Source organism: Denticeps clupeoides, chromosome 5 (genome assembly GCF_900700375.1).
Source record: "Denticeps clupeoides chromosome 5, fDenClu1.1, whole genome shotgun sequence".
NCBI classification, from domain to species: Eukaryota; Metazoa; Chordata; class Actinopteri; order Clupeiformes; family Denticipitidae; genus Denticeps; species Denticeps clupeoides.
Window position 1 is genome coordinate 22,607,310 of NC_041711.1, and position 14,870 is coordinate 22,622,179.

Consider the following 14,870-nt stretch of genomic DNA (forward strand, 5'->3'; position numbering starts at 1 on the left):
GTTATAATAACCTGCCTCAATAATAATGATAAAAAATAATAATGGCAGTATGACTTGGGGGTCTCGCAAATTCGATTTAACCGCGATGGGTTTCTGGGTCAACAGCCAATGGCTGTCGAGGACCAGAAATACAGCCACGCGATTGGCTGTCCGAAGCCATCCGGGTCTGTGGCCGAGGCGAGTTTATTAGCCTAAAGGTACCAATATGGCGGAGGTGAGTAAGAAAATGGGGGAAGAAGCATCATAATTTATACGCCTTTTTAACGGTGTAGGAGTCCGCCAATGTGCAATATTGCGGCGATTTTCGATCGATAAGGCGCCGAGAGGCCGAGGCACGCCGTAGATGCGGGATTAGACGGCGGCCGCGATGGAAAAATGGCTTTGCTTTCGCACCGAGCCCCGTCGCTGTGGGGGCCAGGCCCGGCGTTCGCGTTTAACTCGGCGGCTGCCGAACCGAACCGATGTCGCGTCCGCCGTGTCCCCCCCTCCGCTCGATTATCGAAACCATCCTACGTCTTTGAAACCGCGCATGGCTGCCAGCGCTCGTCCTCCTGTGGAAATCGTGTTTTTTTATTTAAACGCGTCTGCGGGAGGCGCGTTTTATGCGCGTAAAGCCCGCGATATATTTCAGATGTTTTTTTTCTCTCTTTTTTTTTTTTTTTTTTTTTTTTTTATGAGCACAGTAACGGTCCGGAGGTGCGTCCCGGTTCTGTCGTGAGAGCCGGGAGATGCAGGCTGATGCTGTTAGACCGCTGGCGTCCTAATACACCACGGTGGCCACTTATTACCTTTACCCCGCTGCAGGTAACACCGGCCGGCCAGCCAGCGTATTTACCGGGGAAAAGACTGGCCTCTTTTATCAGTGACAATCTGGTTGAACACTTTTTTTTGTGAAATGCCACTTTCCTGCAACTCTGTGACCTGTAATTATATGTAATCTGGCATTTATAATGTGTGTTCTATTAAATCAGCGTTGTGTTCTTTCCTTTTTTCCCTTTTGAAGGCTTCCCTTGGAAGTGCGAGTCCTGGTGAGTGAGCGTTTCATTTTATGGGCTCTTTTTGCGTTTCATGATGGTGCTTATGACTGTTTTTGTTCTAAAGAGTTTTTATTTCCCTTCTCCAGTTGACTCTTTATCGTCGGAAGATCACGACTTTGATCCGACAGCAGAGATGTTGGTTCATGATTATGATGATGAGCGGACCTTAGATGAAGAAGAGATGAGGGAGGGGGAGCCCAACGTCAGTGCTGAAATAGCTGATTTGGAAAAGGTATTTTTATATATTTTTAAAAATACAGTTCTGTAGTTTCTTATACACAGTTTCCCATTTAAATGACCTTATTTTCTGTGGATTAAAAAAAAATTTGCATTTCTGCAGGAGGGAAACATGCCATTAGAGGAGCTTCTGGCCATCTATCGCTATGAAGCGTCTGTCAGCACAGTGGGCGGATCGAGTGGTGACAGCTCCTCCGTTGAGTTGACTGATGAATTGCCTGACATGACGTTAGATAAAGTAAGCTATGAAGTTTATTAAAATAATTTGGTTTCAAAATGGCTTGAATTTTGCAAATGCTAATGTTGATTTTCCCATCTGAACTTTTTATAAATTACTTGTTACTTGTTGTAGTTTTGTGCTTGAGATTTGTGAATCTTCAGTCCAAACAGTGTTTCTACATTTGTGCTCAACAGGAAGAAATTGCTAAAGATTTGCTGTCTGGTGATGATGAAGAAACCCAGTCTTCTGCTGATGACCTCACTCCTTCTGTGACGTCCCATGAAACCACCGACTTTTTCCCCAGAACTCTACGATGTAAGTGTGTGTGGAGTTTGTGTATGTACATGGCTGTATTTTACACCAGTTTAACTGACTTCTTCTGTGTCCTTCCAGCCAACACTATTTATGATGGGGATAAGGAGTCAGAAGGAGAAGAGGATGGTCCGTGCCCAGAGGACTCTAGAAAGGTTAGAATTTTGTAGCATCCTGGTTCACTCACACTTTTGAGCATTTGAACATTTTGAGTTTAGAATTTAATCTTAATTTACACCTCACTTACTACTATCGTGTCTCTGAGCAAGAAATTTAAACCCTGAGGGTCTCCAGGGGGACTGTCCCTACTGACTGTGCTTAAGGGCGTCTGGTAAATACTGTAAATGTAAATGATCCTTTCAATTTGTTGTCCTCAGGAAATCATGGTTGGGTTAGACTATCAGGCTGAAATCCCCCCGCTTTCCAGTAACTACAGTGATGAAAGGGGTAAGTTATATATTGTGAGCCACTGGTAGGGTAACAGTCCTGTTGGACTGAAACACTGTTTACGCAGGTATTATCTATAGATTGTTCACTTTCCTGAATTCATTGCATTTAATCAGTGTATGAAGGTGAGGACCAGTTGCTGTGGCAACCTGATGGGCTTCCAGAAGCAAAGGTGAAAGACTTCTTGCACAACGCAACCGCGACAAGTGCTGGTGGCAAGTTGGATGGAGGTTTGGAGGGCACCCTAGTGCGTGACAATGAACAAGTAAGTATCTAACAGAGCAGATATGATTACATGCCCTTACAATGTTTGCTGTTGTGTTGGTACTATATTCTAATGAATTCCCCATCTGCTGGGGCACCATTTATTATTACATGTCAATATGGTGGTTGACGTGGCGCCTAAACCTGTTTGTTTTATTTTCTAGGCCCTGTATGAGCTTTTAAAGAGCAATTTCAATACCAGTAATGCCCTTGAGCGTTACCGGAAGAATGGGAAATCTAAAGGTTGGTCTGGACTGTTTGACGTATGAATGTAGTACATACTTACTGGATAAAACAGTGTGGTTCTTACACTTGCAGTACTGTCCAATATATATATATATATATATTTACAAAAAAGCCCAATTGTTAAAAATGTTCCCATTTATATTACAGATGAAATGTTACCATGGTCAGAGGAAGAATGCAGGAACTTTGAACATGCACTTCTCATCTACGAGAAGAATTTTCATCTCATACAGAAGCACAAGGTAAGAAACCCAAGCTCTGTCTTGTTGGTGTAGCTGATTTTAACAGTGCACATAGTGGGTTTGTGATTAAACTCTTGGTTCTTTTCAAGGTTAATACCCGGACCGTGGCAGAGTGTGTTGCATTTTATTACATGTGGAAGAAGTCAGAGAGGTTTGACTACTTTGTTCAGCAGAACCGTTTTGGGAAAAAGAAATACAGCAGTTACCCTGGTGTAACGTAAGTGACTCCCTCATCCACTACATTCAAATGCTATGTTTCTATGCTGTTAATCTTGTGTATAATAAGCGATTTCAAGTGAAGTGATTGTCATTGTGAAGCACACAACGAAATGTGTCTTCTGTAGGGCTGCAACTAACGATTATTTTAATAATCGATTAATCGTAGAATCGGATAAAAAACAAAACAAAACAAAAGCATTCATTTCCAACCCTTTATTCAAAAACAGAACCAAAATCTTTAGAAAGTGCACAAACATGTTGCTCCTTGAGCTTTTATAATAATAATAAAATGAAATAAAAATGGACTAACACAAAAAAACATACACATGTATGCTTTACATCTGTCAAATATAGACTTTTTTTTTTTTTTTTTTTTTTTTTTTTAAATAAAGTGCCACCTGAGCTGCCACAACGATAAATAATTTATAAAAAACAATACAAATCAGAAAATTACACTACACTGCAGATGCACACACTCACAAACTCTCACACTGACACACACACACACACACACACACACACTGCAAAAAATGCTTTTCTAACTTAGTAGTTTTGTCCTGATTTCAGTCCAAATCAGGACAAATCTTAAATCAAGATACATTTACTAGACACATGAAATAGCATAAGAAATTTCTTGTTTTCTGAAAAACATCTCAAAATTAATTGATTGTTTAAAACAAGCAAAATTATCTGCCAATGGGGTAAGAAATATAATGAGATATAATCTCAAACAGAAGTTTCTCATGCCAATTTTCTTGTCTAGTAATCTTGATTTAAGATTTTTTAGATATTTGGACTGGAAACGAGACAAAATTACTAGGTAAGAAAAGCTTTCTTTGCAATGTAGCTATACATGACAACAGATTTAAAAATTAATGGTCCAAAAAAGGCTAGTGAATAAAAACATGTCTTTAGTCTTTTAATGCAAAGTAACTATAGCACCCTGCTTTACTACTGTTATTAACGCTAACTTGTCATGCCTGTCAAGCTGGATGACGGGTAAACATTTACATTTACAGCATTTATCAGACACCCTTATCCAGGGCGACAATCAGTAGTTACAGGGACAGTCCACCTGGAGCAACTTAGGGTTAAATGTCTTGCTCAGGGACACATTAGGCGAGTCATCCACGCGGAGACGCAGAGAACAGTCCATCCTGTTTCATCCCCCCTCCACACCTGTAGGTGGCGCTGTAAGTCCCCGTCTAGTTCTCCTCCACGGCGAGTTAAACACCAGCACCTGGGACATTACGTTCCTCACTTCAAAACGGAACAAAAGTAGGATTCTGTAGTGACTTACCCTGCTGCTGAACTCCCTTCTTCCTCCTCAAACACTCCAACATGTTTGCGTTTCAGGTGCAGGGTCATTGCTGTGGTGCTCCCGTGCCGTGCCATGTCGCTTTTGCATATTTTCGCGTAGATTTCTCTGCCTCCGCCATGAATCTGTCCTCTACCTCCGCACTTTTTTTTTTTTTGTTTTTTTTTTGCTCCGCACTGTCTATGAGGCGCCAAACTCTGCTAGCATCTTTACGCGAGAGAGACAGAGTGTGTTCACTCTGCTCCGCGCTCAAATTATTTATTTATTTATTTAATTTTTTATATGAGAACAGATGAGTGAAGAGGACGTAAGTGTGCATGTCTAAATTGTGCGGTTATCTACAGGGATCTGATGGACCGCTTGGTAGATGAAGCAGAAGGTCTTGTGGTGGATGGGTCCGCATCGGTCTGTTCCAGCAGCAGTGGAAGGATGGAGCCCCCATCCAACCAACAGATTAACATCCTCAACTCTATCACAGCCAGTGACCTCTCAGGTGAGCACATGTTAAACATCTTATCATGATAACATTACACGGCACATCTAAGCACCAGTTTCTTTTTTTTTTTCTTTTTTTTTTGAACGTGCATTTGGAGATATAAATGCAGTCTGGTTTCCTTTTTTAATTTTTGTCTTTCTTGAAAAGGTGTATGTTCTTGGAGTTTATTATATACTTCTCTTTTCTAGCCCTCACAAGCAGTGTGGCATCAGTGTGCAATCCAGGTGATGCAAGCTGCCTGGACTCCTACAGTTTTCCATCACTGGATGGGCTCCATCGGCCCTCGATGGGCCACGAGGAGTCCCTTGGTTTCTCCGGTAGCGGAGACAGTGAATGCCTGAACCTGTTGGACACCGGTTTCTACCACTCCGACTTGGGCCAGATCAACATGTGCAATGAGGACTGCGAGAGGCCCCCCTCCAAAAGGCTGAAGATGGGTGTGGCCGAGCCCTTCATGAGCGAAGTGCCAGTCAGCAGCCGGCCAATGGGCGTAGACTTCGAGGGCCGTGGGCACCACATCACCAGTGCTAAGATGGCCGTTTCAGTCACTGACTTCAGCAGCTTGTCTGCCAGTGAGGGTGGCAGCTACATGGGAACACACTCACTACACCAACACACTGCACTTCAGTCTGAGTGACTTCCTGCAAACTGGCAACTTCTGGGTTTTATGGGGACCCTTCCACCATCAAAAGTGTACATATAAGCATTCACTGGAATTACATTTGTTTTTTTTTTTTTTGTTTTTTTTATTTCTAATATATATGTGTATATATGTACATAGTTCTTTTTTACTATGACATCAGTGATGTCTTTATTGTATAGAACTTTAAAAAAAGGTTATCTTGATTTCTCAAGAGTTATTATAGCCATTTATTTTTCATTGATGAATTTTGAAAGTGTCATACGTCCGTATACTGTGGAAACTGACCTAGGGTTGGGAGACCAAACTCTCCATTTTTGTTCTTTGTACATCTTTTGCTGCAGTCGCTGTAGGAGCTTCTACTGCACCTGCAAACCAATGACAAGGTTTCGGAGCATCGTCGGTCTGGTCAGAATATCTTCCCATGAGCCCACTGGTACTATTAACTGTTTACAGGTACCACAGACCTGGCCCTGCACATGTAGCATTTTATATTACGGTTCAGGACTGAGCATTCTGTTGAGAGCCTCCTCTCGTATTGGTGCAAAGACAGTTGTAAAATGAGCCTCTCTGTGTACTCTTAAAAATGAGTACTTCATGCTTAGGGTTCTGTTCTGTACTTTCCTGACCAGGACTTCTGTCTGCAATTCTTGAGAAATGTACTGCCAGACCATGTATGAAATTGGGCAAAGTGTGTAAATTCAACAAGGAGATTGTCCACAAACTCCAGTCACTTATTATGCTATTATTTTTTAATCCATCTGATTTAATGTTCTCATTAGAGCTTAGCTGTGGATGGACTTGGGGAGGGGGGGTATTTATTATAATGGTCCTCACAATGTAAACTTTTGTCTTGTACTTTTTGAAATTGTTATTTTGAAGCAAAAAGAACAAAATTATTAAATCAGCGGGCACATATAATTTTTTTTTTTTCTATCTGTTTTGTATTTGAGATGAAAAGCCCCCTAGGACAAATGAAAGGTGTGGATGTATATATTTCAGTTAAGCGAAATATCATTTGCATGAGTTCCCATCAGATGTGTGGCTGATGTAGCCATGAAATGATCTTCCCTGCTCATCTGTAAAATGATTGCCCGTTGGCCCTGACTGGGCGGCTTGGGGTGGGACGTGACTGGACAGCTCTGCATTAGAACTGACTGAGCAGTGTATGCCAGTGTTTACTTATTTTAATCTATGCATATAGAATTGAAAGAAAAAAAATTGGAACATTACATTTGTGCTTTTCAGAATGTGAGGATGACCCAAATATGTTTTGTGGAAATGTAAAATAGCCCCCATCGCCCTTAATTGTTGCAGACGTTATAATTTGAAGAGTGTGTGTGAGTGAGCGGATGCACATAGAAATATATTACCCCCCTCCCCTTAAATCTGACTTTTTATCTGCAAAATACTTGGATTTGTTTGACCTCAGTAGATTTGGTAGTCTAAACGTATCCCAGTTCTATGGCAATAATATGTAAATATGTACATAGAAAAAAAAAAGAGAGAACCTCACATAGCCACTTGTGATGTTTGTTTCAAGACCCCCACCCTGTTTTGTATCAGTCACAAGCAAGCATATGCCTTTAATTTCTAGTCTTTTTTTCTTTCTTTCTTTCTTTCTTTCTTTCAGAGTGCTAATGGAGAATGTTATTTATTTATTTATTCATTAAACTTGGAAGGGAGGGGTCAGGGTGCATTGTTGGCCAGAGAGCAGCTCAGTGCCCTTGTTAACCCAGGCATGGGGTGGCAGCGTATTTGTTGGTCAGTATAAGGACGTGTTAAAGTATGTGAGGGTTAGTCCACAGTGAGAATTCTGATAGGGACTGCTGGAGAGGTTTTGAATGTACAGTATTATACCAGGTGGTTAAGTTGGAGGGGGCACAGCAAGGATGGGTGTAGTTCACAGTGCCCAGTGGCCTACGGGATGGCCGTGAATTTTTTTTTTTTTTTTTTCCTCCCCGTCTTTTCTTTCTTTTCCCCATTTGACCTCAGTGTGTTCTGCTTGAAGGTGCTTTGATTTGACAGGTTGAGGTGGCTTGTGTTGACTAAAGAAAAGTTTCCCTGTTTGGAGGGGGCTCAGTTTATCCACACTGATATATTTTTTCCCCCCAAATGTACGTACTTGAAGGATGTATATTGATGCCATTTTATTTTGGTGAATACAATAAATGTGCTGAATTGGACCCATAGGTTGTTCAAGCTCTCGTTTCTGAGGATCACTTTCCCTGGGAGATGTGTTGGTGCAGTAATTCCTATATATCCGACATTTGTACAAAAAGTAATAGGAATAAAAGATAATAAACTGTAATAGTAGTAAATGATTATTTACTTGCTAGAACAAATGTGCATTTTAATTATCTCTGGAATCAGGAAATATGTGATCTTTTTTTTTTGTTAAAGTAAGTCTCTTACTTCAATAATGTAAAACTAGTAACTGAAATTAACTTGGAGAAAATATAGTGTTAAATAGACAATCAAAGTGCAAGTAATACCATAAATATTAAAAAGTTTTTATTGTTCATACTGTACATAGACTTCTTTTTTTCCCCATTTTGTATTTTGTGTTGTATCTTAATAACTGGTGTACAGCTTCAAGAATAAAGCTGAATATCAAATGAATGCTGTCTATTACCATAACTCTAGAATTATTTTGTTTAAAGAGCCAAAGATCCATCTTAATGAATTTTTAGATAATCAAATCATTTTAGGCTCTAATCTAATCAGGACAGTCAGACATTTTCCAAAATGTACCTAATGTAAAAATAATGTACCTAAGGAGACCTAACGTACAATAGTGTAGTAGTTTGAGAAAAGTTCCTCTCCTCTTTGAATTTCTTTGAGTGAAACAAGGACCACACACCTCAGAGGTCTGAAAAACAAGCAAGAAAATCAGACAATGTGTAGCAGCAAATAAAACTAATATTTTCTTTCCAAATCTTAATGGCTTTGTTTATACCTCCCAGATTCCTGTCTGTAATTCACATTTGGGAGGTACTGGTGAAGTTCTAAAGGAAATCCTTCAGGAACATCATATTCTTGATAACAGACATTTGCTGGCATCTCTAATTAAAAAGTTAGATGTACATTAAACGTTATAGTAAAACACAAATATGCTTGTATTCCAACACAGTCCATTATGCCTAAACATTTTACAAAAACTATTCTTAAATATAAAAAATAATAACTATTGTTAATTAATTTCCTTTACTATTGTATCATATTATACTGTTCTAACGGAGTATGCAGTTTTATTTAGTAACATTAGGCATTATTCTGTAGCCACATTGTAGGAGGTCACTTGCCATTGGAAGAATTGTTGACATACTGTCCAACAGCCAGAGGATTCTGCGGACTGGCGGTTAGCCATGTGACATCACTCAGAGCAAAAGGGCCCAGCCTGTCCCTGCCACTGCATGACCTTGAGGAGTTTTCATTAAATTAATTTCAGTGCCTTTAGAATGTTCACCCATCTGGCCTCTTACACGTTTCATTCATTTAACATCTTAGGTTTAAAACATGTCCCTATGTGTGGTTCCAGCCCAAACTCGGAATAATGGCTTCATATGTGTAGTAAAATTAAGATCAACACAATGAAGAATTATGAAGGCATTCATAGTTTGTTAACAAAAATCATAAACATATGTGTATATCACACAGTGACATACACATATACCTTTATGACTCACCTGTATATAATCCTAGAGATATTTTTGTCATTGCCATCAATAAGTACACCATCTATGCACCTAAATACAAATGGATTGCCAATCGATGGGAGGAGAATTGGTTCATGTAACTGATAGACAGTTCCTGGGGGGGAGAAGAATATTTCTATATGACTAAACGGCAAATCACATTTTTAAATTATGATGGTACCTGATAGTTTGGACAAAGCTTGTGTTTGTAAACATATTCATATTCAGCATACCTTTAGAATTTTTAGAATACATATAAATGCATGTGTGAAGCAATATGCTATATCAGTATTTCTTTGTTTCAGCTCTATTTTACTTTAGGAATTGAAGGGTGTGTGAGTGTGTGTGATTGCAATACCTGGATACATTGCTACCACTGTTCCTTTCTGCACTAAACCTTTAGTTACAAAGACACCCGTCCCAGCAAGAGGAAGCGAACTTGGCCTTCGCCCGATGCTGAACCCCAGTGTTGCAAGCATTGTGTCAGATGGGCTGGTTCCTCCGGCATCTGCTCCAGTCTGCAGGTAAACAGCCTGGCGGGGTGCTGTGAGGAAAGACAGGATCTCCCTCTGCTTCCTGAGGTCATTTTTCAGCAGGGCAGTGAACAGGCTCACCAGAGTCGCCGACACCTCTTCATCCACAACTGTCTTGTCCTCAGAGTGCCCTTTCACCTGGCGCAGTGTCCTGAAGGGCAAAAGAGACTGCCAGGAGTTAAATAGGAGATATCAGGAATCATTGGGCTCATCCCATTTTGAGAGATTCTATTTTTCCAATCAATTTTTAGCACATTTTTTCTGATATTGCCAGACTGAAACCAAAGACACCTGAGAGAATAAACAGTTTATTAAAATATAAAGCCATGATTATAGCTGCCCTCCTCGGCTCGATTTTCAGCCATTTCACTCTTTGCTAGCTTTGAACCACAGCAGTACAGTGAACCACACTGCGTGGAAAACCTCCCAAAACCTGCAGTTTTTATATCATAGCTATTATAGTGTTGATTCTCTGGAAGTTAAATAAAAGCCCACCTGCACCGACATCTGATTGGTCTAATTTGCTAAGGACACATGCAGTGATCCACACATCACTCTCTCATCCCATCATGTGCCTGCTTCTGTCAAGTGCGCGATGTCCACGGTGCGTGCTCTTGCTTGTTTGCTGTAATTTCCATGATAGCTTATTCAATTTACTGCAGGATATCAAGCTTTGAAGTTTGCTTGGAGTGAGATTTTTTTTAACCCTTCTTTAACTTTTAAACTCTAGAATTCTAAACAGATCGCATGAACGTATTTTGTTGGTTTAGCCTGCTGTATGTGCCATTGTCCCTTTTTTCAGGACTACTTCTTTCGACATGTGGTAGACGTTTTGCTTTACTGAAAGTTTATTTGCTAAAAGTGTTCTAAAAGGGTGTAATAACACAAACTTTAATTGAAATGGGAAAGGTTTTTACGAAATAAGGCACTCAGAATGCACATGAATAAAATATTCTGAATGTTCAATACGAACTATGAACTGTAAAATACTGAAAAAAATGTGTCCGGCCTTTTTATCAAATGAATTAGACACATGACATCGTGACATCAAGGCCATTCGTTCAGTATCCCGGAGAATTATAACTACCTCTCGTTTCGCTGAAGATTTAAAGCCACCCAAGGTGTGAACCTGTGCCTGTAAGACTTCCATTTGCTCTTCACAGTCTTCAGCAGAATCCTGAACATTGTGTGGCAACGTGCAGCAGCCCGGACATGTTTAATTGGGAAGATGTCTCAGTTGCTGCCAGAAAAGAAAAGAAAAAAGCATGATTATCTGCATGTTTGAGACAACACAAAATCTATTCAGAGCTCCGAATCTGAAACCTGTCGTCTAATCAGCTCACTTCGTTCGTGCGCGGTGCTCTGAAGCGGCCGCAGCCTGGGCGACTGCTAAAATGACATGTTCGCGTACTTAAATCGGAACCGTAGCATGGTGTATTCAACTAGTTGAATACAACAGTTGCGTTAAAGCGAACGTTCTTACCACAAGTCTAACATTTGACCAGCATTCGGAGAACTGGCGAAGTTTTACGTCAGGACGATGATGCGTGACTGCCGCATTCTAAATGGCTGTTGGCCAGGAGAAGGCGGGCTTAAAAAAGAAACACCATTCAGATAGAGCGAGCTGGTTGATGGACACCTTGTGATTGGACAGTGTTTGGGGTAGGCGGGACTAAACGCGATAGGGATCTCTCCTCTGTCGGCATGACAGGAGCTGCCGCTTTCCGATTGGAGGGTTTATCAAAAAAGGCGGGTCGAGGTTTCCACAGCCAATCGGACGCGTTGCTGCTCCCTGACCTGTGGACGTACCGCAGGAGATGGCAGGTCCGCGTCGTTCATTAATGACAGCGCTGCACACCGTGCGCGGCCCCATTGTTGCTGTTGAGGAGGACCGCGCACAGACGCGCCACGTTGCCCGCGCCGCTCGGCGGAGGTGATCCGGAACGCCCGCGACCATAGGGCCGCACGCCAGCCTGCTGCGCGACGCATCCACCAGAATGGCCGGCGCGGCGGGAGGCAGGGGGTGCCGCATGATCCGGGGCGCGCAGATCAGGGACGTGCTCGACGCCGCGCACAACGTGCTGTTCGACTGCGACGGCGTCATCTGGAACGGGGAGGCGGCCGTCGCCGGCGCGCCGGAGGTGGTGAGGCTGCTGAAGCGGCGCGGCAAGCGCGTCTTCTTCGTCACCAACAACTGCACCAGGCCGCGGGAGAACTACGTGCAGAAGTTCTCGCGGCTGGGCTTCACCGACGTCGCGGAGGAGGAGATCTTCAGCTCGGCCTACTGCTCCGCGGCCTACCTGCGCGACGTGGCCAAGGTGCAGGGCAAGGTGTTCGTCATCGGCTGCCCGGGGGTCCTGAAGGAGCTCCAGGACGCCGGCGTGCCCGTGGCGGAGCAGGGCGACGAGGGGCCGGACGTCAGCGTGTACAACTTGCCCCTGGATCCCGACGTCAAAGCCGTGTTGGTGGGATACGACGAGCGGTTCACCTTCATGAAACTGGCGACGGCCTGCGGCTACCTGAGGGACGCCGAGTGCCTGTTTCTGGCGACCGACCCGGACCCCTGGCACCCGCTGCGCGGGGGCAGGATCACGCCTGGTGAGTTCAGCAGACACGTCACTTCCCGAGCGCCATTTCACACAGACATTGGACCCAGGTGTTATAGGTGGGGGCAGTGGTGGCGGAAGCGGCCTGATCCGCCAAGGTGCCACTGAGCCAAGCACCGTCCCCACACACTGCTCCCCGGGCGCCTGTCATGGCTGCCCACCAAGGGTGATGGTTAAAAGCAGTGTCTTGCTCAGGGACACAATGGTAGTAAGTGGGGTTTGAACCTGGGTCTTCTGGTTCACAGGCGAGTGTGTTACCCACTAGGCTACTACCACCCTACTCCGCTTCACCGTGGCTTGACGAAAGAAATGAGGCCTATAGGTCTATCTGTCAGGGAATTTCCTGAAATTTTGGCCCCCGCTGGGCGTAAATACCTTTTTAAGCCCCCACACGCCCGGTTTTCGGTCCAGCTGACTAGCGCCATCCAGAAGGAGTCCATGCACGTGCCGGGCCTGGATGTTTTTGCGCTGAAATGCAAGTCTGTTCCTTTTGTTGGAACGGTGCCGGATTGCGCGGTGCCCCTATTCATGAGCCGGCATGCCGTTGGCCGCAGAATGACATGAACCCTGGGGAACGTTCTTCCTTTCTGTTTGTCCGTCTGCAGGGTCCGGAAGCCTCACTGCAGCCCTGGAGACCGCCAGCAGCCGGAAGGCCACCGTCATCGGGAAGCCGAGCCGTTTCATGTTCGAGTGCATTTCTAGCCAGTTCGACCTGGACCCCGCACGCTCCTTAATGGTGGGAGACCGCCTGGAGACGGACGTTCTCTTCGGCGCCAACTGCGGCCTCGCCACGATGCTCACCCTGACCGGCGTGTCCACGCTGGAGGATGCGCACGAGCTCCAACAGAGCGAATCCCCGGAGAAGAAGGACTGCGTGCCAGATTACGTGGTGGAGTCCATAGCAGACTTCTTACAGGCTCTTGAGGAGTAAAACTAGGAATCGACAGGCGAAGACCTTCCTATTAAAATAACATAAGTGTGCGCGCCGCCTAGCAGATATAATCCCCATCACGTGTCTGTCTGCCACGGTTCCAGGTGTGCAGAAACCGAGAACATCCGGTGAAGGTGGCTGTGCATCAGTAAATGGGAACATTTTGAAACATTTCCACGTACATTTCAGTGCCAATATAAAATGACCGCGCCGTGGGGGCGTCATTTACAACACGAAGCTGCTCAGTGCCACTTGTAGATAAATAGCAAGCAAGAGAAAAGTTTAACCAACCCTGCAAGGCTTCTGTTTAGAGCTCCCGGGTGGAGCGTATAGCGTGGGAGTCCCTAATAAATTAAACCCTGAGATTTTATCCCGTCATATGCACATTGTTGCAGGCAGCTCATATCAGGGTCAGTTCTTTCTTATTTTACATATGCCTATGTCCGAATGGGCGTTGACACCCCCACACTTTGACCCTTTCTGCACACAAGGAAAAATTCGGAAACTCATGGTGAAAGGAAACGTTGGGAAGGAGTAAAACGGTAAGGGACCTCGTTCCAGGGTCGGGTGAGCATGCGATAGACGTTGCTGTAGTTTAATAGTAAGGCTGGTATTAAAAAGTCCAACATGGTCTCAGTAAAAAGAAAAAAAAAAAAGCATAATTCTTTAAAAGCTTGAGCTCATCAGGTCATCAGGCTCCTCGTGAATACCATCTGCCACGTGAAGCTGAGCGTTGCACTGGAGGAAGCTTTCAGGAAATAGAACCGCGGCGACCATATGCACTTCGACAATCACGAAAACCAAGCGAGCATTTCTCTTTCACCACTGAATTTCGACGTATTGTGGTTTCCAGGACGAGCCAAGTTCTGTGTGGAAGATCCTCTTGAATTTTTGCTACCGTAGTACTGGCTACCACAAATTTATTAGACGGGCTCGAGATGGAACATGTGTGTGTATGGAGTGCTGGGAGTGGGAGGAAAGCGCGTTTTTAAGGAAATAGCACAGCCCTCCTGTAAAATATACCGAGTTTACAGAACACCGTGAACTAGTTCAACTTTTTAATTATTATTTTTTTTTTTTTACAACATTCACTTTCAGTACCTCTGAATTTGTCATTGTGGTTTTGTCATTGGCAGGCTGTGAGCATTTATGTCAACATAATTATAAAAATCCAGTGTTCGTGTGTAATATAGAGATATTGAATGGGCTTGGAACTTGGAAATGTTTAAGGGCACTGGCGTCATGCAACCATTGAATGTCCAGTTTTGCATGAATGTTAGCTACGAGTGTCTAGGGTTTGAATATAAAACCTTTGTATTCTGAATGCCTTTTTGGGGTTTACCAACGGGAACTGGGACATTGTGCTCTGTGTGTTTTTTTTTTTTTGTTTTTTTTTTTAAAACATGGAGAGATATTTTTTGATT

General features: G+C 43.4%; 3 protein-coding genes across 8 annotated transcripts; 2 read left to right on the plus strand and 1 right to left on the minus strand.

Annotated features, from left to right (window-relative positions):
- The first annotated feature begins 178 nt into the window (after positions 1-178).
- Positions 179-7,864, plus strand: mier3a (mesoderm induction early response 1, family member 3 a). The gene is made up of 13 exons (XM_028980272.1): positions 179-214; positions 1,004-1,028; positions 1,124-1,269; positions 1,378-1,512; positions 1,689-1,809; positions 1,888-1,961; positions 2,184-2,253; positions 2,370-2,518; positions 2,682-2,760; positions 2,911-3,005; positions 3,095-3,222; positions 4,887-5,035; positions 5,227-7,864. The coding sequence occupies exons 1-13, from the start codon at positions 206-208 to the stop codon at positions 5,673-5,675; spliced, it is 1,629 nt and encodes a 542-aa protein (XP_028836105.1). The 5' UTR covers positions 179-205; the 3' UTR covers positions 5,676-7,864.
- A 306-nt stretch (positions 7,865-8,170) lies between these two features.
- Positions 8,171-12,509, minus strand: setd9 (SET domain containing 9). 6 transcript variants are annotated; one of them, XM_028981676.1, is made up of 7 exons: positions 11,719-12,509; positions 10,997-11,149; positions 9,735-10,077; positions 9,368-9,491; positions 8,984-9,099; positions 8,638-8,743; positions 8,171-8,550 (listed from the first exon to the last, which is right to left on the minus strand). In XM_028981676.1, exons 2-7 carry the CDS (start codon positions 11,057-11,059, stop codon positions 8,463-8,465), a joined length of 840 nt encoding a protein of 279 aa, XP_028837509.1. In that variant the 5' UTR covers positions 11,060-11,149; positions 11,719-12,509; the 3' UTR covers positions 8,171-8,462. The 6 variants fall into 6 exon arrangements, with proteins under 6 accessions (XP_028837509.1, XP_028837506.1, XP_028837504.1 ...); XM_028981673.1 differs by having other exon boundaries at positions 9,735-10,060; positions 11,719-12,506; XM_028981671.1 differs by lacking the exon at positions 11,719-12,509 and adding an exon at positions 11,393-11,487 and having other exon boundaries at positions 9,735-10,060.
- Positions 11,706-14,166, plus strand: pdxp (pyridoxal (pyridoxine, vitamin B6) phosphatase). The gene is made up of 2 exons (XM_028981670.1): positions 11,706-12,507; positions 13,121-14,166. The coding sequence occupies exons 1-2, from the start codon at positions 11,907-11,909 to the stop codon at positions 13,444-13,446; spliced, it is 927 nt and encodes a 308-aa protein (XP_028837503.1). The 5' UTR covers positions 11,706-11,906; the 3' UTR covers positions 13,447-14,166.
- Positions 14,167-14,870: the final 704 nt, after the last annotated feature.